General features: G+C 31.5%; 1 protein-coding gene across 18 annotated transcripts in view; it reads left to right on the top strand.

The window, feature by feature from the left end:
- Positions 1-25,136, top strand: part of LOC145246805 (serine/threonine-protein kinase 26-like) — a 203,264-nt gene that overhangs the window by 107,020 nt on the left and 71,108 nt on the right. For all 18 annotated transcript variants that reach the window (XM_080108621.1, XM_080108607.1, XM_080108609.1 and 15 more), the window contains exons 2-3: positions 14,784-15,017; positions 18,498-18,663. In XM_080108621.1, coding sequence (XP_079964747.1) covers positions 14,784-15,017; positions 18,498-18,663 — 400 coding nt within the window. The remainder of the gene's footprint in view (positions 1-14,783; positions 15,018-18,497; positions 18,664-25,136) is intronic.

The raw sequence follows: 25,136 nt of genomic DNA, 5'->3' as shown, positions 1-25,136 counted from the left end.
TGTTGAGTAGCAGTTTCGTTGTCCAGAGACAAATTACATAATCTATAAGTCGTATATTCGTCTGTTTTTTTTTTTTTTTTTTTTTTTACTTTTTTCTTATATTAAAATAGATGTCGAAAACGGTGGTGGTGGGGGGGGGAATATAACGTGATTGGGTATGTATGTAGGGTTAGAGTTTGATTGGTTTTGAAAGATGTCACATGCACTTTTTACTTATCCAGAACATGGCGAGGCCTTGCTAGTTATCACATTAAATATTTCATTACACCAATGATAATTCTCCATTTCTTTTAATGATATGTCACAATTTCCACAATTATATTCCGTGTAATGATAAACCATGAAATCGAGAAGTTCATGTCGTCATAAAATCAATAGTTTATTTTCTATGTATTCAGATTATCCTTATGTTTTGCCATTTCAATAATTTAAATTCTGATTATTACTATTTACAGCGTGATATTTTCACAACGTTTCTAACCTTCAATCTTCTTCAGGTGCATTTTTGCAAAGTTGAGCATTTGTATGCAGAACTGAAGAAAGATCGAAAATCAGTACAGGATCTCAAGTCTAACATAAAGATTATTAAGTTCAACTAACAAGGTTCCCAAGTTTGAAAAAAAAAAAATGAAACCTGACAAAGGCTAAAACGTTAATCTAACGTTAATCACATGAAATTAGTCATCTTAACAATACGATTGCTTCTTTGATTGAATGTTTGGTTGTTAATTCTTTTAGGTCAGTTTTAATTTATAACACAAAACGAAACTATTGGTAGGATTCAAGTGTAGCATGTTTAGGAGGTCATCATCCCAGGAATTATATCCTCTTTTCTGATGGGAGGCGTGTTTATTACTATCACCTGAGGCAGTGAGGCACCCTTTTCCATTAGGGAATACCAATGGTATTGACCAGGCAGTGTTTACATGCATTTATTTTTGGAGAGCTGAATTTCCATAATAACCTTTGTGGGAGGCAGCTGCACCATTACTTGCTTCTTACAGCAACAAGATGTAGCACAAGGCTTAGTGTCCCTCTTCCTCCAGGGGAGGAATACTGTGGTTGAGTACAGAAATAGCCAGGAATGGCTCTGTCGGCATTTCCTGGTAGAGGTGTATCAGGTAATCAGCAATCGATTAACCACCTGCTCTTGAACGAGGAGGTAATGCCTGTGAGAGTGTACCTTGTTGAACTGTATCTCAGCAAAGTCTGCTGTCAGATCAGTCCTTAGGAATGATAACTGAGAAGGACCTCGGCCAATGATGTCTGGCCTTAAAGTTTCAAAATGTTGCTCACTTGTATTTTCGCATGATTTTTTGACGACATGACTCTGTAAATTATTGCAAAATGTGCATAAAAAATTCAGTCAATTTTTAATAAGATGAGACATTTCTTTATTTTTCTTAAAATAAGTAAAAATTATAAATAGAATCTTTCAAAGTATGTCTCCCTTTGTTTCTTGATGATTGTACAATTCAAGCTCTAACCTATATAAGTGGTTGCCATGACAATGGCATTAATATTCATTTATTTAAATCCACTCTTTGTGTTTTTGTTGTGACAAGAACGCAAGTTTTTTTCTTTAGATGTTTATTTTTAATGATGTTTAATATTTTTGAATTTGAATTCCAATTCCATAATGCTTTTTTATGGACCAGAAAAAGTTAATATAAACATTGTTGAAGTCTACTTATGAAGAATATTAACTTCCTCTACTCAAGCAATTAGATGACTCCACCCTCTCCACGCATATAAGCACACACCTACGATAATTGTCTTTATTCAAGAATACCATATTAAAAGCACCTGTTTTGCACTTACAATCTTTCTGGTTGTGTGTGAGGAAATGACACTGACAAAATATTCTTGATTTTGAATCATTGTGTCCTTTGGTTTTGTACTCTTTATATCCTTTAAAGAAGTTGTGCCTTAAATAGATTTCAACGTATACACTGTAAGATGCAATGATTCTACACCCAAAATAATTTCTGAAAAAATCACTTTTGTTCCTAAAACTGCATTTTGAATATAAAATTTACAGTTAAAGCTTTAAGTGCAAATAACCATTAAGAACTGCAACACCAGTGCAGTTGCATCCGATGATGTATGGCAGCATCACAGTTCTAACAATTTCTTGTTAGATCATGGAAGTTAAGCAATGTTGAGCCTGAACAGTACTAAAATGATGGCCATTTGTAAATACCAGGTGTTGTATGCGAGAGGATAGTGAAACTTCCCTGCAAAAACGAACATAAAAATCAAGATTGTGATTATCCTTTATATAATATTGATATTTTCAATGTGAGAAACATTAACTTATCAACTATATTGTATGAAGATCAGTTGTATTCTTTTCTGTGTTTGGTAGTTCCTGAATTTTAACCAGATACACTACAAATTTTATAGTCTGATTTAGTATAACCTAAAGCTGGTTATGGTAAAAAAAACAAAAACTCTTAATATACATTTTCTTCAAATCGCCAGGTAACAAATTACTACAAAGAGGAGGTTAGCTTTTTTTCTGGTGCATTATTTAAAAAAAAAAAAGAAACACTTAAACTATATCAAACAGTCTGCTATTGATGATTTTTTTCTTTCTATTATATTGAAGAAAGTTCAAAAGTTTATGCATGAGCGAGTGTGGGGAAATGGGATGGGATTTCTAAAAGAAATATAACTAAGAGAGAATTATTTTAGTTATATATGTGACACCTTTGAACTTTTTTTTTTTTTTTTACAAAGCATCACCACTTATTAAGGCCCAGAGGTCACTCGAGGATAAGGGTTAAAGAGTGTACAGTAGACAATTGGACAATATAGTAATCATTAGTAATGGAAATTCAGTAAATTTGTTAACTTATATGGAACGGCTTATCAAAAACTTGTTTACGTTAGACTTGAAGACAACCGTATTGTAGTCAGCTGGAAAGCAGGAAAACGGAAAACAATTCCATAGGCGTGCAGTTCTAAGAAAGAAGCTTTGTTCATGGAATCTATGCTTAGGTTTAGGCACAGATAAAGAGTGGGGGAAATTACTGATAGTGTTTTCTGCTAGATGGGTGTTTCTTGTGAAAGTTTGGCGAGGGAGGACCATAGATTGGAGCTTAGTCAAGCACCTGTCATGAAAATAACGATACATCAGAGACAAACTCGCAACATCTCTTCTGTGAAACAGAGGTTGCAGGGAAGAGAAAAGGACATTCCCTACGAGGCTACGAAGTCTATTTTGAACTCTATCAAGGCAGGACAAGTCCTTTTTAGCAGCTCCTTCCCAGATGTGACAACAGTATTCCATCCTTGGACGTACCTGGCTCTTATATAGATAGAGAATTGCATCAGCAATGAGATATCTACAGAATCGATTGAAGGATCCCACCATTTTTCCAGCGGCCTTGGCAACGGATTTAATGTATGTGTTCCATTTAAGCTCAGGAGTAAAGGTCAAGCCCAGAAGCTTGTCAAAACATGATGCCTCCCCAAGACGATAGCCATTCATTTCAATTGATGCCAGATGGAGATCAGAGCATTGATGATGTAAAGATAAAAGCTTGGTTTTAGATGCATTAAAGGTAACAAGCCACCTCTTTCTCCATTGTACCACGTGCTCAAGATCAAAAGAGAGAGAATTGGAGAGAACTTGGTCGTTTACGGTCTTAGATATGCTACCATAGATAGTAGTGTAATTAGCATAAATATCTACGAATGATGTAAGGATGTGATTTGGAAGATCATTAATGAAGAGAGTGGGGTCCAGGATGGACCCCTGAGGAACTCCAGCATTAATACTGTGAGCTTCTGATTTCTGCCCATCAACCACTATTATGAATAATCTATCAGAGAGAAATGATTTAATAATTGAGAAGACATTTCCAGCTATACCATAGCTGGAGATTTTGTGAAATAAACCTTTATGCCATACTCTATCAAAGGCCTTAACTCCCTCCCCTTCAACCAACATAGGGAAACTTGCTGATGTGGTATAGTTAGTATTTCTTATAGACAATGAATTTGAGGATGCATTTGTTTTGAAGAAGTTCTTGTGTAATCCTCATAGAATTTCTCTTTACTGCTCATATGAAACAGGGCATGACTTTTGAACAATTATCTTTTGACTACACCATTAAGTTGTTGTTGAGTTGAGTCTCGCATAATGACTGGGTGTGTGATTTAATTTAGGATTATGAAAATCTTCTAAATCCTCTTCATTTTTTTTATTAGATTTTGGCTTTAGTTCCAATTCATTCAGTGTGACTAAATGTCAATCTATTTTTTGTGTATACAAGGACACGTTCTCTTATTATATTTAACATGCAATGAATGGTTAAATAATTAAATTGCTCAGTTTTTCATATCATTTTTTCAACATTTATGTGAATCAATTTTATTAGTGTTTTGAGAAAGCGTGTCATTATACATTGAAAAAATACAGTTTATGTAGTTATTGTGAAATATTTTTAGGTATGCCATCCAATGCATTGATAACTTTAAGCTTGCTGTTCTAATCTTCTATTCATCAAATCGTGTGACCACTTCTGCGTCAGTGTTTTTTGCGTGTAACTTACAAAGGATTATTTCTTGTTTACTAATAATCAATTAGTTATTGAAATCAAAAATATAATAAGTGCAAAGTACCAAAAATGATTGTTTTAAAATCCTATTTAAAAACAATCAATTACAAAATTAAATTCAACAATTCAACGTTTTTGTTTTTGTGAACAATTGTCATTTGAATTTTTATTTAATAGTTGAAAACGATGAATTACTTTGTGTCCTTTCAAAATTTGAAAGGAATTTTGAAACTTTCTTTTAAATAGAAAGTAATTTCTGTCTCAAAATTCTTAATTCTCAATGATTGAAAGTTTCGGAAACTATAAACTAATTCTATTTGAATCTATGAACTATACAAGTCTATCCAACACTGAGTTTATATTAATATCAATACCAATTGAGTGTGAATTCAAGCTTGGTGTTTTCTTCACAGAAAGATCATTTGGTTATAATGAGGTTGTCAAAGTAAATCTCTCTGGGAATTTTGATAAATGAAACTATGAATGTCTTTCGTCATAAACTGACTTTGAACTGATTATCCAATTATAGATTTTTGAGACACTGGTACAGAAGATTGGTTGTGACTAACTTTATTCAACTTGATTTAATTTAGTGACTTGATGCTCTAAAATATAGCTTGTAATAATAGCATAAAAAAGAAACATTTCTTCATTATTTTTAGTCTTATGATTTTTCTTGTCCAAATAATTGGTTGTCTTTTACAACTTTCTTATATTACATGTACATATCTGGGGTTTTAGTTTTTAATTTTGTAAGCATATTTTGTAAATCCATACAAAAAAAAAGAAAAGAAATAAAAATTTAGTTATAAGGGAGATAACTCGTTTAATTACAAATTCTTCTTGCCAATAACACGATACAACAATAACAAATTCAAATTAACTAATCAAAATGCGTTTGATATATCAACTTAAATGTTGTGTTTGTCTGACTTTAAAAATCCGATTAGATAAGTTTATATATTAGAAATCTGGTTTAATCTTCACTCAATTGAACACTTAAAAATGATACATAAATTTTTAGTCACCAGTCTGAGTCACAGGTTTTAAACCAAGTTGGGAGTCAAATACTTTTCATTTAAATTACAGGTTGTCTTGAAAATATTTAGGCTTTTTTTATTTTTATTATCGTTTCAACTTTGCAAAAAGCTGGAAGTGATTGGGCTAATTTTTTTTTATCTGACTTTCAAATCATAAAAAGTCAAACATTGTTGGTTTTCATTGTATTTAGATTTTACAATCATGATTTAATATTTTATTATCTAAAATTGATTTCTTATTCAAAATATTGCATTTTTTAAATTCTTTTAAATTTAACAACTCGTGTATGAAATATATTACATTGACAAATTGTAGTGATCGATATTTTTTTTGAAAATGAAAAGATGTACTTGCAGAAGTAAAAATTTACTGATGGTTTTAATGAAATTTGGCTGTTTTTGAACAGTTAAGCACATTAAAACCATAAGCAAATATTTTCGTTTTACAGTACAGCTGGTTGTACGAAAAAAGAAAAAGTTTAATAAGTTTGCCTTATAGATTTTATGTCTCTTAATTTATGTCATTCTTTGTTAATCACCTTTGACCCAATGAATTTATTACCTGTTATATGATCTTTTCTTACCCACCACCTCCCCTCCTCCAATTTTCTTCCATTGCTCATCACTCAACTATTATTATTTAAATGTTGGAATTCATGTCTTCATATGACGTTCACTATGGGTGGGTTGAACTGGCCTCCTCTGAAGGAGGAAGTTTCTAGGAATATTAAATCCATAAACGATCCTCACTTATATGTATCTTTCAGTCATGGATATGATTTTGATAATGTTGGTTTTTGTAGTTTTTAGGAAGGAAATGTTGCTTGCCTTTTGTACAGCGTCTTAATTCGTCAAATGTACTGACTTCAAGCTGAGTGAATCAACGTGTGTTTCTTAAAAGCTTTTTCTCTTGTAAACTTTGTAAAGTGATTGAAAAAAGAATTTTGTTTAATTTGTAATTAACTGAACAGATTATCGATCTCTCATGTAGCTATGTATTTTTCTTGGCCCCTCTCATTATGTTGATTCAACCACTCTCCTGTTTCTTAGTGAGCATTTACAGAAAGAGTGACTTTTTTTTTAATATTGGTTAATTTATTTTGTCACCTATTCTGTATAGTGTGTTCATTGATAGAAGCCTCCATTCAGTCTCCAGAGACAATGGATACACTCTGTAAAGGGTTCCTACAGGTGAAGATCATTGTGAAACAAGAGCTGTGCAATCCCTAACCACACCACTCCTAAATAGGATGAAAGGAATAAGTAAGGAGCTCTCCCACATAGAACACCTGGCATTCTCAAATTGTCAGCCATTTAGTACTGACCAGGTTCAACATTGCTTAACTTAAAACGGTCAAATTAGAGCGGTGTGTCACTGTGATTGTTTTATATTATGTTTGTACACACCGCAATAAGAAATTAGATAGCAAAATAAGTCTCTTCATAATCTGTAATTATTCATAAGGATAATATAGAAGTAAAGCAACTTATTTTTAGTTACGCAAGAAAACTTGTCAGTTGTTGAATTTTTTGTAATAAATCAAAGTTCAGTAGTAGTAGTAGTAGTAGTCAACACATCGTGAGTGATCGAGTTCGTTATGAACAATGATAAAATTTTATTATTATTAGTCGATACTCTGTTTTCAAGGAAAGACTAAATTCAAACAAAAGTGCTATGTTTCGGGGGGCAGAATGGCAGTCACTTAGATTTATTCTGTGAAAAGTCTCTCCTTTAAAAAAGCTTCATGCACAAACATTGAAAACTTGCAAGATCTTACTATAGCAATGCTGAAATGCAACTTTGCAGCCATCAATGTATTCAAACGTGATGGTTAACAATAGATCTTTACAGCAGTAATGATAAATTGCTGAACACCAATGTCCTGGAAAAAAATCTATGCATGCCAAGAATTTAGTTTAGTAAAACTAGTGTGCAGGATACCATATTTTATGTGACCTTTAGTGACAATCGTTTTAACACGTAATACTATCAACAACCAAAATGTCTTTCAATAAAACATGAAACTGCAAAGATAAACATACATTTTTTTTCAATACTGTTTGGTGGCAAAAGCTTGTGATACCAGGGCTGGCAGTATCGCTTTAATCCGAGTGAAAGCACCACAACCGTCTGTTTAGTCACACATGCTATCACTCTTACAAAAATAAAAATAACATTTTCCATTACTAGAGTTCCTATTTAGGTAATTCTGCAGTTTAAAGACTGTTTGTGTGTCTTGCTAAGCAATACCTGGTGGACTAGGAAATCACTGGATTATACCGATCAAACGGAAGTCAATAAAAAATACAAACAAAAAAGAAAGAAAATAAAACAAACAACCTACCGTAATAACTTCATAAATGTTACCGTTTTATTTATTTTTTTATGGCAACTGTGTTTTTTTTTTCTGTTTTGTTTTGTTTGTTTGTAATAAAAGTTTTGTTTCTTTGAATAAGTGAACAAATATATTTTTTATTTTGTTTGTGTATGGAAAGTTATTTTGGTATTTTTTATGACCTCCCCCAGCATACTATAACATCCCCAACCTCTCCATGTTAAGAATGGCTTTCAGGGTGGGGGTGGGGTCCAAAAAAGCCGTTCGTAACATTGATACATTTGGGAGCGGGGGTACTCTGTCCTCTTTTCTTTTTAAACTCTTTTCTTGCCTTTTTTTTTTTTTTCTTCCAATTTTGACCATCTTAAGCTTTCGTCTCTTTTTACTCACTTCACGGAAGAATGGATTTTAAACTGCAAAAGTACTCCTATTTACTTGCTGCCTTCTCAAGGGTAAAGTTAGACACATGGTCAGTTTTTAATGTAGGGAAAATTTAGCTCCAAAAAAGGACACTCTGATTTTCATACTTCAGGGTATGTAACCTATTTGAGGACAGATTTATACATAAACAAAACTGACTCTTCGAAACGGATTATAATGTCCTTTCGTTGAAAACATTTTTGTTGGTAAGAATAAAAATATTGTTTTGTAATTTTATTCATTAAAGTTTCTTTCATCTTAAATAATGGCTTCTATGTGAGGCATGAATCGCCTATATGCTAAAATTAGGTGGTCCTTTTCATATTGGATATTAGTCTATTGAAACTTTTAAGGATTATTTAGTGTTATTATAAGGGTTGCTCATTAATCTTTATCTCACCTATGCTCCATTCACAGTAGTTCAAACTATTGAAATCTGAATCAGAAAGTTAAATGTTAGGGGTCATGTGATCATGAAACTGATGTTGGATTTTAAATTTTGTTTCAAATCTGATTTTTCATTGACCTTTTTTTAATGTAAACTGACTTTTACTCATTACATAAAACTTCTGTATAATTAGTGGACACCAGATTGTTACTTCTGACACAGTGCTTTTGCAGTTGACCTCATAGATCTAAGATTATCATTGACGTTGTGTCAAATAAATGTGGGTGCTATAATGCTATCAGTATGTGTGGAGTATCTCTTATGTTCATCGTGATACCTTTCCACCTTAAGACATTGATTGACAGTTTTAAGGGACATAAGAATAACACTTCTACATGATTGTGGCTGATAGAACAAAAACAATCTACTCTCATGGGTTACAATAAAAGGTGCAGTTGAAATTTCATATAGGTTTTCAAGTTTGAAAAGATGAACCTGAAAGTCAGGTTACATTGATTGAATCATTTTAAAAAATAACAAGCAATAGTCCAAATAATTCAAATATTTTAAACCACAAATCCTTATCTAAAATTTCTCAAACAAAAATCAACTCATTTATGCGGCTCAATTTTATAATCAATATTAAATGCATTAATCTATTGTGATTAATGCATTTAATCATTTAATCATCTATGTAAAACACTAAATGCCATAGTAGATCTGTCATCCGATTATTACATTTCCATAATAATTAAACTTCTGAAAAAAAAAACAAAAAAAACTATTTTTTTTCACGCTAATTATTTGATGCTTTAAATTTCATTTTCCATAAGTCATACATTTAAAGCTTAGTCTTTTTTTTATTATTGAATATCTATCTTAAAATGTTTTTATTAAAATCTTAACAAATGATCCCATTAAATGGGTGTGTTTCTTTTCTATTAAGTGTGACTGACATATTAAAAAATCTTATTAAAAGAATGTTGGTATTCAAAGCAGAATATTTACTACAGTAGAAGAAAGAAACTTTCACAAAGTTGTCACCTTTTCAGGTAAGATATGTCTGACTGACCATTGTGGAATGTAGGCCACACCTTCTGCATGTTAACAATAGCTTACCTGATACGAAGGCCTTTTGCTAAACAATGACACTCTTCATACCTGAATATCTACTATCGACACATTTTTCTCTTTCCAGATAAGTCTGCAGAAGAAATAGGCATATCATTATATTCAAATTGCTTTTAACATGATCACTTTTTAGTTTCCTTTTACTTCAGTCGAAATCTCAAATCAATGGACCCCTTTTCCTCAGGCTAACACCTGATCCTTATATGAAATGCATATTCATGTGTCCAATTAATATTCTTCATTACTTCTTAAACGTCGAGTTAATAAAAAAGAAAAAAACTTTAGTTTCCTTTCCCCCAATTTGATATGTCTATCTTTTTGCCGCTAAGTTTTATCAGATCCCAGAACAAGAATTCATCTGGCCTGGTGGAGTATATAATTAAGTGTTGTTACTTAAGGTAATATCACTAAAAGAATGTGTACGATTCCTCATATGAGCCAGTGTATAACCAAAGGGATCTTATTTGGTTTTTAAGTACAATGTTATTTTGAATGTTTCGTCAGGGCTTACTTGTAGGGCAAAGTATCCTTATCTCAGGTTATCCTGACAACCCCTTGCGGAGAGAGACCAAAGACACGCAAGAATGGTGTCTCCCATAACTTCTGCATGTTTTATCATAATTTGATTGTTTTTATACTTTTTATACTTGCTTATGCTTGATTGTTTCAAAAGCAAATCCGCCAAAAGATCATCAACAATGTCTATTTCAGTTTATTCCATTTTCTACCAAAATGCAAAGCTTTTAATTAATATCATTTAGCTTTTATGGCATCTGTATGTTTGTTTTTAGGGTAACATTGGAGAAAGAAATGAACATAGGATGATCAATAGTCGCCATCTTCATTGTTTCCTTCATTTTGTTCATTCATGAACAGCAGTTGGTTGAAAAGCCATCAGTATGCTCTCATTTTTTATAATATTTGCACCAAGGTTTCGGAGTTGGGAGTCCAAGGTTTGGATTGAAGTCGGACTTGCAAAAATACTAGGGCTCATATTTTTTAATTTCTCTAGAATCAAGTTTGAATATTGGAAAACTTTAATATAAAAAATCGGATGTTCTGGAATTTTACGAGTTGGATTTTATACCTTCCAACTCTGCACCCCTCATTTGCACATGTGCCAGTAATGGTATGTGTTGAATTGTTTATTTTAATTGGTTAATAAATTCAAATTTAAGAAACTCATCATAAAATAATGAAGAATCATTTATATTTTTTACTTCAATTTTATTAACAAAATCTGTACTGGCGCATATTATGAACCGGATTTTTTTGTAAATGTTTGCTCAGACTTGATTGTCACCTGACATAAAAACTGCTGGAATATGCCGAGCGCCGATCAAAACTAGTAAGAAATGGAAACTAACAGATACAACTAAAACAACAGCAAAAATACCTGGAAAACCAATAAAATTATAACAACCTACTATAAGCTTCAGGAATAAAGGAATTATTTTTTGTGTAATGTGTATGTAAGAAACATTTTTGCATGATTAAAAACTAAGTTACGATTGCACCTTATGCACCAGTTGTTTGAGGAGTGGGGGTGGGAGACTTGCTCCGGTGTCTGTGATATTTTATCTAAGCTAGTTAAGTTCATTGTGTGCTCCATTGTTATAACTGATTAAAATTAAATTGGAAGAAAAAAAAAACCTTTTTATCAAAAAAGTTTTGCTCCATATTGGATATTGCTTGTCTGGTATTGCGTTCTGATTGCCGGATCAGCAACTTTACCAGCTCCTGGCATATTCCGACAGGTTGCATAAGATTCCGGACCAGCCCAATGGACATTTACGAGAAATCTGGTTCATAATAGTACTACAAAATAAATTTTAATTTTTTAAAATTCATTATCAGTTCAAGGAGTAAATAAAATACTTTTTACTTAATTTAATAGAATATTACTTCAAGAATAAAATTTCCATTTCACCGTGTAAATTATTTTAATCTTATGTGTGAGTTTCTGATGACCAAATAATCAGTGATTTCATTCATATTAACTGGAAATGATGAAACTGAGATGATAGATTAACGTTTACATATGTTATGTGAGCAAACAAAGGAATGTAAATAAGTTGGAACAGTGATTAATTTCTCTTTTTTTTTTCTCAAGTGAGCTTCCAAACATTTACAAATATTATTTGTACATAAAAATTATTCAAATTAATGAAAATCTGTGTCTATATCTAGCACAGTTTGCAAAGATATAACTTTATATTCTCACATTTTTATTGTCTAAATCTTATCAATCTTATTGCAATGAATACATATCCTATTATCAGATGTTCATTTTGTCAGTTATCTGAATCTTTTATTGTCTTGTCATTTCCAAAAATAATATATAAGTAAATAAATGATTTTACTATAAATATTCTTGTGAAATAAAAATGGAATTTAATAACTAAAGAATGAATTAATACGTGTGTCCATACACATTGTAAAAGAATTAAACCAAAATTTTAGTTTGGCTAAATGAGTCCAGGTATTTTAATATTCAGTTTTACTCTATTGTTTTTAGTTTTTTCTCCTCCACTGTTGCACATATCTATTAAATACTAAAATTGTGAGACAACTTTCTGTATTTCTCACATTAACCTAACAATTGCAAATTCAATTAGTTTTTATTTATTATTAATCAAATATTTATTTAAGTAAAAAAAATCCTCTGTTACTAGATCAGGCTTCCTAAAGATATTGGTTTCCTGATATTTTGTTTTTGAAAAATTCAATCATATTCAAAAACAATTTTTTTCTACAAAACCAACTAAACACCATGTTCACAGGGAACAGGAATTAGAACAAATATATTGAGGAAATTGCCAAGACTGGTGCAAAGAAGGTGGGCTCTGTGTGTCTCTCTCTATTGTGCTAGAAAGTTACCTTTGCTTGAGAGAATCCTGTACCTCTATAAGGTCACCATTCACCCATGCATGGAATATTGTTGCCATATTTGAGCTGGGGCATTTGCTACTAGTCTCTCACTCCTAGACAGAATTCAAAAAAGGGTGGCCAACCTAATTAGCCCCGCACTGTCAACCAAACTTCAACCTCTGTACCATTGATGAAGTCTTGCATCTCTGTGCCTATTTTACAAGTATTATAATGGAAGGTGCTCCGACAAACTCCAAGCCTTGTACCCCCTCGATGTAACTATCCCCAACTAACCCAACAAGCAGCAAAATCCCACTCCTACACTATAGAGATATCTATATGCTGGAAAACTTTCTATTCAAATAGTTTCTTTTCTCAAACTGCTAGACTTTTAGAATTTCCTGACATGAAGAATTTTCTCCTACTATACTGACATGCAGAAGTTCAAGTTTAATGTTTACAGACATCTTGCTACTCAACTCCCCATATAATATCCTTGAAAATTTTGTCCTAAATAGTAGCCCCTTCCATCCAAGAGGCACTGTGCCTTGTTTGGGGTGAAAAAGCAATAAAAAAAATATTTAGAGGTATATTTTGAAGTATAAAATTTTGTCAAAATGATTGAACCCAAAAAAGGTTGATATGCTGTAAAACAACCAAACCAAAAATCCTGTAGTGTAAAAACAAGTTTGACAAATCCTGTTTTTTAAAAACAAACTATGAAATTCATCAGAATAAATTTTTTCTTCATAAACAAGTCAGCCATTTTAATAATTAGGGAAAAAAGGGGAATTACTTAAAAACAAAACCAACATGAAAGTAAAAATTCCCAGGCAACTTTTTGAGACAGTTATTAAATAATTCTCAATTTTAATTAAGTTCTGTTGTTTGCCATTTTTGTTGTATTTTCCTTTCTTCACCTCCAAATCCATTTGGTGTGCGTTTTTTCAATTGACTCAACATGGGCAACATTTAAATTATTTCCCCTTCTTACGACCAAAAGGAAATGGGTGAGGCAGATTGACTAGTCATTCAGTTTCTGTTCGCTTAAAAAAGTCAGATAAAGCTGAGCAGGAAATAATGTGAAAATTAAAGCTGGTCAAGGTCACAAATATTTCTGAAAAACTGACTATTGTCGATCACCAGTTTTGTATTTAATTGCTCTCCGGAGGAATTTTATACATTTTGAATATTGACAAAACGTCTTCCTTCTCCACCATTTTAGCTAGGAGAATATTTGTTTACACTTTTTTTAAGATTACCAATAAAATCACTATTCCACAATTTATGAATTTTCAATTGAAATCATTGCGGCGTTTTAAGACATTCTTCTTGCATAACAAGAATAAATTTCTGCAAAGACATTTATTATCGATATTATCTTTATAAATTATATATCTAAGAAAGAGGCTTAATATACTAATTTATGTGTTTATTGTGTATAAATACAGTAAATTAGATGGCAAAATAAAGCAAGGTTGGATAAAGAGTATGTTTAAAAGACATTAATAAATATTAGAAATTGTTCAATCAACATACAGAAAGAGATAACTAAGTAAAAGCTGGATGATTAGTTAATCACAAATTACAGATTAGAATCAAAATGGATTTTATTTTTAAACATAACTCGATTCCAGAACTATAGATTTATTTTAACATGTATTTTGTCATTAAAGTTTATAAAATAAAAGCAAACATTAATTCACTTAGCTTTAGTATTTTTTTAAATTTAAGTTTTTTTTTTTCCTCAGTCTATTTGATTTTTTTTTTTTTTCTATTTTACATTCAATGAAATGAGAATAAAAATGTAAACAATTGTTTTATTAAAAAAAAATCAGCAAATATGTGAATTGAGCTGGTGGTTTTCTGCTGTAAAATTTACAAGTAGTGATGAGTTGAATCCAGTTGAATTTTATTCAGTTCCTATTACTATAAATTTTAGTTTTTGCAGTAAAGGTTGATATGCCATAAAGTTATTTTATTTATGGTATATTTGGTTTTATTAATTTTGTTTTTCATTCTTTTCCAGAGAAAAAACCAAGTCGATCCAGAAACAAAGTTCTCCAAATTACAAAAAATTGGGAAAGGTTCTTTTGGAGAAGTGTTCAAGGGAATTGACAATGAAACGAAGCAAATTGTGGCCATAAAGATCATTGATCTTGAAGAAGCAGAAGATGAGATTGAAGACATCCAGCAAGAGATAATGGTCCTGTCACAATGTGACAGCCCTTATGTTACAAAGTATTATGGATCCTACCTCAAAGTAAGCAAAGCCTTGCTTTTTTATTCCTCCTATTGAGTAGTAGTAATCCCTTACCCGGTCTGAAAAATTTATAGTTCAATCTTAAAATGTTGTTGAAAAGAACGGATGGCCATAGATCATCCTCATGATTGGCTGCTTTTTGTCACCAGTTATGTTCTCGGCAAGACTGGTAGGCATTTATACAAATGGGTGACAAATTAAATGTTTCTCTTATTGTTTTAATATTATATAAAATTAGTGGAAATAAACTGCTGCAAGACTATTATTGCTTTTTAGCAAGTTTGTTTCATTAAACTTTTCTCATTTGTCTCTTACAAATATATTTGATTTGAGCCTATACCATACCTTTTTGGTAAAATTATTACTGGAAGTTTTTCAATGTTTAATAAATTTTTTTTCAGCGTTCATTGGTGGCAATACTAATAGATTTGAATGTGTGTGTGTCAAAACTTCAATTTCTACACATAACTAATTTCTAAATATTAAAGTTTGAGAAAGCTGAGCTTTATCTGACTGTTTTTCATATTTTATGAAGAATAAGATTTTCAAGTTAAATTCGATCTTTACGATAGTTGTGCTTATTAAATTGTTAGGTGAAAGTACAAAATAATTACAAAACGCTATTTCCACATTAAGAGTGAATTTCTAAATGTTATTTCAGCACAGTATGTAAACTGCTCAAGTAGCAAATTTTTTAAAATTAAAATTTTGTCTACCAACATAGATGTAGATGAGAGAAGTTGTTATGAATGAAAAGATTTATGTGCTTTGCTTTTGATACCAAAACTATCAAGTACCCATGCATATGTGCTCCTGTGGGAATTTGTTCACTAAAAATATATTTTTTAGGGTTACTTTTAGATAATTTAGATAAAAAGATTAACTTTTTTTAATAAAGGTTCACGTTTATGTATTTGTATAGGATTCACTCTTAAACTAATTAACTGATCATTATGAATTTTGAAACACAGCTGCGCATTGTAAGGACTGGTAATCTGGGCTTGTTATTATGCCTCCGATTTTAGTGAAATTTTTACATTAATCATTAGACAACAATTATTAAACATTCTTCAAATTAATTTGTTTTAAGTATTTTACAAGTCATAATATGAGAATAACCTCCCAGTGTAAAATTTATATATTTCAGATTTACATTTACTATAGTAATTGAGCATCAATAAAGCAAGATTCCTGAATTTTAGTTTAAAACCTTGTGAGCTTAAGCGTTAAATTTTAGACATTTTCTAGAATCAAAATTATGCAATGGATTATGATCAAAATTATAATAAGGATTCCAGACAAACAGGCCCTGTCCATGGGGCATTAGAATACGTCGACTGCCCCCCTGCAGAGGGTAAAAGTCCCTCAATGGGGGTCCTGGATATGACCTTAAACTATATCCAGTGGTGAGGCCCCAGCTTGTGGGCTTTGGGGAGTGTGGAGCCACCCTTTAATTACCATTGCTCCCAGGTCCACTCTAACCTGGAGTGGTAGTACCTGTTAGGGTCCCAACTATGGGTTAAATAGAAACCGACGTGAAAACAACAAATATATTTATTAAAAAAAATTTTCTTCAAAATCTTTGGATTCGGCATTAAATAACCCGAAAAGGGTTGATATGCCGTAAAACAAAACAACCAACCAACCAATCCAGACAAAAGGTTTAATAGCAATCTTGATTTAAATCTTTATAATGTGAACCAGGATTGTGGAGTCAGGCGGAGGTTTTAGCTGGAGTTGGAGTCGGATTTCTAAGAGTACTAGGAGTCGGAGTCAAATTTTTTATCCGACTCTGACTCCTTAAGTCTAATAAATTATTTTTTTTTTACATGGTTTTCTTGTTTGGTTTTATCAGTTGCACAATTTAGCAATTTTTGTATGGTTTTGCTTTTATTTTGAAGATATATCATATTTTGTACTGCAATGCTTCTACTTTATCAAGATATTTCGGTCTATTGGATCACTGTAAATCCTGTCTGGACAGCTGTTTTCGTTTTGGTTGTGACGTCACACAAGATCAATGAAAATTCTGTCTTTAGACACTGTGATCACAGTGGATTACATCAGATAACAATTAGATTGTAATTTAAAAGTTATCCAGTTCCTAAATCAAATGGAAGTTGGCAGTTGGATTAGTTTGGGATCGATCCGGAATTACAGTCTTATCCGAAAAAAAACTGGCCTTAATCAATAAGAAGCAAACCATGCTAATATAGCCCTTTTTCCTGTTTTTCCTTTGATCCTCTTCCCATAAAGGCAATATTATCTTTTAAAAAATTCTCCTCTTCTGATGAGAAGTGTTTGGCTTCGAAATGCCATAGCCGAAAGAGGTTTCCCTATCTCTAATTTGAACTGATAGCATAATAAAATTTAATTGTAAATTTTTTACCCCTTTGTTATCTTAACTTATTCTATAACGCTGGTTGAGTGTATATGCGAGTATATTTATCATAGAACTGAATATTAAATGTAAAAAATAATATATATGAAAAGTATTTATAAAATGCTTGTTGAATAGGGATTGGAGGCTGTTATATGGACCTGCAGAATAGATTTCCACATAGGAGTCTGGAGTTGGAGTCGAAGATATCAAAGGAGTCGGAATCCTAGGAATTCTAAGAGCCAGAGTCGGACTTTTACCATCCGACTCTTCAGCCCTGATGTGAACATAAAAATAGTGCCAAACTAGGGGGTGGGGGGTGTTTTCCTGTTCCTGAGGCAGGTATTCTAGTATACATATATATTGGAATTATTTTCTGAAAACTAAATCTATTTTGGTGGAGGCCTTAAATATAAGAAGTTTGATTGCTTGAATGATTTTTATTACATGCTGAACACCCATGTCATATAATGTCTGTTTTTCTCTCTGACCATTTCATTTGTAATACTTATATGGCACGTAGCACAATGTCAAATTTGAGAAGGTAATCTTTTTTCTTTTGAGAAATGTTTGGATTGCTGGTGGAATGATTGAAATCTGCAATGAACCTCGTTTATTGCAGATGATAGAGCATCCACAAGATGTATTTTATATTTTTGTTTATATTGTGAATGTACCGGTTTGAATGTCTATTTAAAACCTTTGGACATTGTGCTTCATAATGCTGTTTAGATTTTGCTAATTTTACAAAAGATGCCAAATGTTAGATATCTAAAAAAAAAAAAAGATAGACGGTAACTAATATTGTGAAGGTGTGAATGAAAAAAGATTAAGGTAGCTAATATTTTAAAAAAACTCAAGATATCTAATTTTATGTGTGTGCGTGGGTTAAAACTCCAAATATATAGTACAGCTATAGAGTACTTATTAAAAATGTGTTACTTTTGGAAAACTTTGAGTTTATTGTATGTTTTTTGGGGGTTTTTTTTCTTGTACTAATCATGGTTAGTTTCCCCAAAGTGTTGATGTAGATTTTGTATTTGCATCTCACATGTTTTAATGTTGGTGAAAAGATGTGTAACAATTATTTTTGCTTCCAGGGAACAAAATTATGGATCATTATGGAGTATCTGGGTGGTGGGTCAGCTCTTGACCTCATGAAGGCAGGCACATTCAATGAAAGTGATATTGCTATCATTCTCAGGGAAATTCTCAAGGGTCTGGATTACTTACATTCGGAAAAAAAGCTTCATAGAGATATCAAAGGTAAGCACTTGTTATCATTCACGTATGCTTATCTTTCAGTGATTTATAAAAACATAATGGAATCTTTAATAAATATGGCACATGTTAGGAATTTGGTATGAAGATTATTTGAGTTTTTTTTTACAAAAGTAATTTAGGCTAATATAATTTTAAAACATCTTGGTTTAAACCTGAGAACGATTAAATATCTTTTTTGGCTTAACTATTCATTTAAAATTAACTGATCATTATGAATTTTGAAATGCAGCTGCGAGTTGTAAGGACTGATAATCTAGGCAAAGCTTGTTATTATGCCTCTGATTTTTATGAAATTTTTACATTAATCATTAGACAACAATTATTAAACATTCTTTAAATTAGTTTGTTTTAAACATTTTACAAGATATAATATGAGAATAACCTCCCATTTTAAAATTTATATGTTTCAGATTTACATTAAATTTGATCCATAGTAGTTACACATCAATTAAGCAAGATTCCTGAATTTTAGTTTAAAACCTCTTGAACTTAAGCGTTAAATTTTACATGAATTCATAATTCAAAGATGTGACACAAGATAAAATTCTTGTATGTATTATTTTAATTACTGTTTAGTATTTTTGTTTTTTGCCTGCAACTTTCTCAGGTATATTTTTCTAACTTGGTATTTTTGGAATTTCTGTAGGTAATCTATATATTTTCTAAGAGTCATTTTACATTGTATGCATTTGAAGAATCATTTTTTTTTGTTTTGAGAAATGCTTGGGTTGCTGGTGGTATGGTTCTGATGAACTTGAAACCTGCAGTGAAACTAGTTCATCATTAAAGACTTACGGTGAGGCATTTATAAGATGTATTTTATGATTAGGTTGTAAATTATTAATATAAAGATAAAATCGGACAATGTATTAAAAAAATCAAATGGCAAAGTGGAAAAACCTGCAAATATAAAATGACATGGAAACCGTAGTAGATTGATAGATCATTTCTTTTATTTATAGAAACTTTGTCAGTGAAACAGACAATTTTTCTCGAATACGATCTCCGTTTTACTCTGGCAAAAAATAAATAATCCTCAAGTTTTCATAAAGTAAAATCCAATATGAATCTAGCATGTAGGCAAATCATACCTTGCATCAAAGCTGAAGGACTATTATGAGAGTGCTTAATTTCCACCATTCATTTCTGCGTTTCATGAGACGTGTGATTATTTTCTTGCCTTTTTCTGATCTAAAATGACCTTTTGACTCCTTCCATAAAACTGTTATCTGATGTCTTTGTGGATAACCTGCCAGAGTATTCATTTTGACGTATGTTCCTTTGTGATCGAGCTCCTAGATCTTCTAGGATTAGCACCAATGGTGTGCTGTACTTGCTGAAGAAAGTTAGGTGTTCTATTACTATCAGTGGACTGGGACCAAAAATGGATGGTCACATTCAATGCTGCCAAGACTAAGCTTGTTTCCTTTAATAATTACAAGAAACCTTCTCAGCCACTAATAGCTATGGCTAAAGATACATAACCTGAAAGTACTTTGTTCAAACTTCTCAGCTTAACTGTCACAGGAAATATGAGTTGGAACAGATACATTGAGAGCATTGCTAGGGCCGCTGTGAGGAAGGTGGGCTCTCCATACCACGCTTGAAAGTATCCTGTACCTCTACAAGGCTACCATTCACCTATGTATAGAGTAGTGTCATATTTGGGCTAGTGCATCTACTATTAGTCTCTTGCTCCCGGACAGGGTTCAAAAGAGACTCTCTAATCTGATGGGTCCTGAACTGTCATCTAAGTTTCAGCCTCTGTCCCATCGATGAAATGTTGCATCCCTCTGCCTGTTCTACAAGTTTTTCGATAGTGGATGCTCCGATGAACTACAAGTCCTTGTATCTTCTCGATGAATAACTCAGCAGAGTTCCCTTGATGTAAGAAGGCCTTCTACTCTAAGTTTCTTCTCCAGAACTGCTAAACTTTCACAAAAAACACTCATCTAGCTGAAACCACTATCAATTTTCCTCTCGCTTTATCTGTGCCTAAACCTAAACGTAGATTCCATGAACAAAGCTTCTTTCTTAGAACTGCACACCTGTGCAACTCTCTTCCGTTTCCCTGCTTTCCAACTGACTACAATATGATTGTCTTCAAGTTCAACATGAACAAGTTCTTGATGAGCCATCCCCTTAAGTAATCCAATTCACTACTAACAATTACTACGATATTGTACCATACACTCTTTAATCCTTATCCTCGAGTAACCTCTGGGCTTTGATAAAAAAGATCTTTTACATTTTGGTAACTCTTTGTGAGCTTTGTAAATGAAAGACCAAGTGATTTTTTAAAAATGGCTCTTTCAAAATAGATATGTTCATCTTTTCTAGCCACGATAACCGTAGGGATTGCCATTGATAATTATGAAATATAAAGTCTAATAATAATCATACAATAATAAAAATAACGCATATCCTTAAATACTTTACAAACCTTGTATACATCTAAAATAGTTTAATCATTGATGAGTGTACATTCTTTCATATAAAGTTACAATTCTTATATACTTTTCATTTTAAAATACAAATAATACTAATTTTAATTGCATGATAAATAATTACAATTACATTATTTTAATTATTTTTCTTAATCACCAAAGAAAAATAAAACCATTTAGATACATTTAATTGTAAAATATTGATAATTTGTAATGAACAAAACTTCAAAATTAATTTTATTTAAATCAAATAACCCAAAAAATATAACTTAATCATAAAATAAAAATGATAAATTTACAATTTAAAATTCAAATTACATATACTAGCAATACACATGGACGATAAACAGATTTCAAGGGAGTTCTGCTAAAATAGTTATATTTTAAAAACCAAATCACTTTAAGTTCTTAAAATACTAGTATTTTGTTTGAAAATGATATTTTCAAATGAATTTTAAGAGTTTTAGGCAAATAAAGTGATAAAAATGTGTACATAGTAAACCAGTGTTTTTGGTAAGGTTTTGTAAAGACCCTTCCCTAATTTGTAAATGCTTATGCAGCAATTGTATGAAGAATTAATTTTGTTATGAAATTTGGAAACTAATCAGAAGAGACATCCTTTTTAATAGTTTGGGTATCCAAAATACTTTTGACCACTCTTTTGTGTGTGTGTGTAAAAAGAAAAAAAAATAATTTCAATATGACGAGTATTGAAAATTAAAAAAAATTTTTTTTCGTTGGACACTCATTAGTAAGTAAAACAATCTTTTTCATGTGGTAGCTAGTAATCAGCTCTTACATGTTTAGTTAAAGCTATTTCATTAGTTTAAGTAGACCTGTTCGTTTATGAGAATATGTAATTAAAACAATTCCAACCAGTCCAGTATTATGAATTTGCATTTTCTCACATATTTCTAGCATTACAAGCATATGCTGTATTTTTGTGGACATCGGCAATGTTACACACCTAATGTGCTTCAATAAGTCATATCTTTTTTATTTGTGGGTCAATTTTTAAAAGAATTGCATTGATGGAGAGAGAATAAGCATTCCAATGATGTTAATTTATTTTTCTTTTATGCGTTCAATGTTTTTATGCTCCAAGTTTAAAATGAAAAAAACGGCGAAAAATGATGACAGCAAAAAGGGAAACTTTTTTCAATGTTTACATTTAATACATAACGTTTGGATACACATGTGTGGAGCCAAATTTGATTGGATATAGCTGAAATTTTACAGGCTATATAACCATAGAAGTCCATCTCTACTGGACTTTGATTTATATTTTTACGACCACAAGAAGCAAAGTTACAACCGAGCAAAGTTGAAGAATCTTTCAAAATTGATTTTAAAAAATCGGCATATGTCATCCATTTTCATATAGATAATAGTTTCAGAATTATAATATGTAAATATTTGATAATTATTAATTGTGCAGAAATTTCTTTAAAATATTATCTTTTATTGAAATTCAAATCTGCTTAACGGGAAGACGGCTCGCTATGCACTAATACACTGACCAGCGTTGAGCTGACTAAAGTATTCTCTTAAAAATAGAAAACTGTTTTTCTGCTTTCGTTTTAGTTGACTAGTCATTTTTTATTCTGAGTTTGTCAATTTAAAAAAAATTATTTTTAAGTTTTTCAAATTTTATTTCCAAACAATACCAAGCCAAAACTATTTTGTTGTTTTTAGTACAATGTACTAAAAGTGTTAAAAAACAAAATGCAAAATACACTTATATGGTAAATTTCATTGCTTAATCTTATATTTTAATAAAGATATTGTATTTTTACTGAAAAAGTAGTGAAAAAAAATGTGACAAAACGAAATACAGCCTTAAAGAGGGAAAAATATCGAAACATCTGAAGCACAAAAAATTAGTCATAATTTCTTTAATTTTAATTGGATTTTAAAAATTTAAAGATTCTTATTTAGCTCATCAAGCTCTTATGTATGTCATTTTTCATGTTTTTGATATTCATAAAAACAGGAAAACAACTAAAGTTTATTAAAAATAATAAAAATAAAACAATTTCAAAAAGATTCAATGCTTGTCACTTGTTATTTTGTTTTCGTGAGTACCGGTCGAAATCTTTTCCATCTGTATATATTTCTTGGATCTCTTTTATTTATCTGTTTAAATCTATTTGACTGTGCCCATTTTGTTGTCATCATGATCATTGAGGAAATCGAGCGTTTTAAATGTTTTTCAATCTGTACAAAACACCCCAAAAGAACTCCTTGCCATACATATCATATTTGTAAGATTTTTTATTTGTTCATGCATAAAGTTGTTTGACTGTGCCCGTCATCGTGGAGACCCAGCACTTTAAACACTTTTTATATTCAAACTTTTTTTTAAGAGAAGGAAAACTATTTCAAACTCGAGCTCATCAGCCCTGAAAGGCAGTCTAATCTAAGGGAAATAACTCTGAAAGAAAATTCAGAGTGGAGCTCTATAGGCAGTTTGACCAAACTCTGACAAGTTTCTAGCAACTCCTACATTTAGCCAGGACAATTGGAGATTGTCTTGCCATTGGATCCAGATTTTTTTCCAAGTGAGAGTGTAGACAACGCTACACAAGTTCTCTTCACTTTAAACTAGTTCACATACAAGTTGTGATATTACATCATGTATGCTATTATTGAGATATTTAAGTAATTTCAATGTTTTCACGTGTATTGCTGCATATACATGATGGTGCAGTTTAAGAGAGTAGAGTTACCCCTTGTTTGTTATTACTCTGAGGCTCACTGTCAGGGGCCCATATATAGGCTAAATAAAAATATCATTTATATACTATTTATTTTCAGCATCAAATGACTTGACATGCGATAAAAACCAACAAGCAATTAAGTTAATGAATTTATGATAAAAACTAACAAGCAATTAAGTTAAATAATTTATGAAATTTTCAGCATCAAATGACTTAACATGTGATAAAAACCAACAAGCAATTAAGTTGCTGAAAATTTCATAAATTATTTAACTTAATTGCTTGTTAGTTTTTATCACATGTTAAGTCATTTGATGCTGAAAATTTCATAAATTCATTATCAAATGACTTAACATATGATAAAAACCAACAAGCAATTAAGTTAATGAATTTATGAAATTTTTATTATGAAATCTTTTGTGGTTTTGTCCCAAATTCCAAAATGTGGATCAAATATTTACTGTTGTACGATATTTTCACGAGACCGAGTTGCCCGATGGTTTTCATGATCACAACATGTTTCGACTGGTCTTTCCCTGTTTCCTTCCACGCCCACGTTGCTTTAAGATCCGTAGAAAGAAGAGAGGAGTACGGTCCAGTCGGCGAAAGTGGAATTTGTTGCTGGAGGGAAGAAAAGTTGTGAAACAATCAGAAGAAAATGTGTAAAATCGCTTGTTATAAACAATAACGTTTATTAACACAATCTTCAGAAACACCACGGAATGAGAGTGATTGTGGTTGGCGGAATAAAGTTGTCTTAGAAAATCTTAACTGCAATTAGGCAGCATTAATTATGCAGAACGGAATGGCAACGGATTTGGTTCTTTAAGCGGTGGAAAAAAACGAACCAACTCAATTTTTCGCTTTGGGTATCCTCTATTTATTGGCTCGAATCCTTGAACAATCAGTGTCTGATTGGTCAGCCAATGGAGATTGCCGACTAATGGCTATCGTCGTAACAATCACCCTGGTTAGCCTCTCATTGGTTTTAGATAATCGGCCAATTAGTTGCAGTCATTGGGAGGGGCTATACAGAGCAATTCTGTGATTAGTTGATGAATTATGTATAGCCGCCCAGTCCTTGTGCCAAACTTGTACTCAATTCAAAGTTAGGCCGACCCAAAATGTTTGCCAACTTAGAAATATATTTATTGTTTGTAATTTTGATATAAATTATGATTTTCAGCAGGTGCAAACACCTGTATTTTGTTTTAGTTTTATAGGTCTTTGCTCAAATCACAATCTCTTTGCAGTTAAAATGTTGGATTCTCAAAACGAATTTATTTTA

Source organism: Euprymna scolopes, chromosome 24 (genome assembly GCF_053919585.1).
Source record: "Euprymna scolopes isolate OS-2025 chromosome 24, ASM5391958v1, whole genome shotgun sequence".
Taxonomy (NCBI): Eukaryota; Metazoa; Mollusca; class Cephalopoda; order Sepiida; family Sepiolidae; genus Euprymna; species Euprymna scolopes.
Note: the sequence above shows the minus strand (reverse complement) of the source record. Positions and strands in the feature narration are given on the sequence as shown.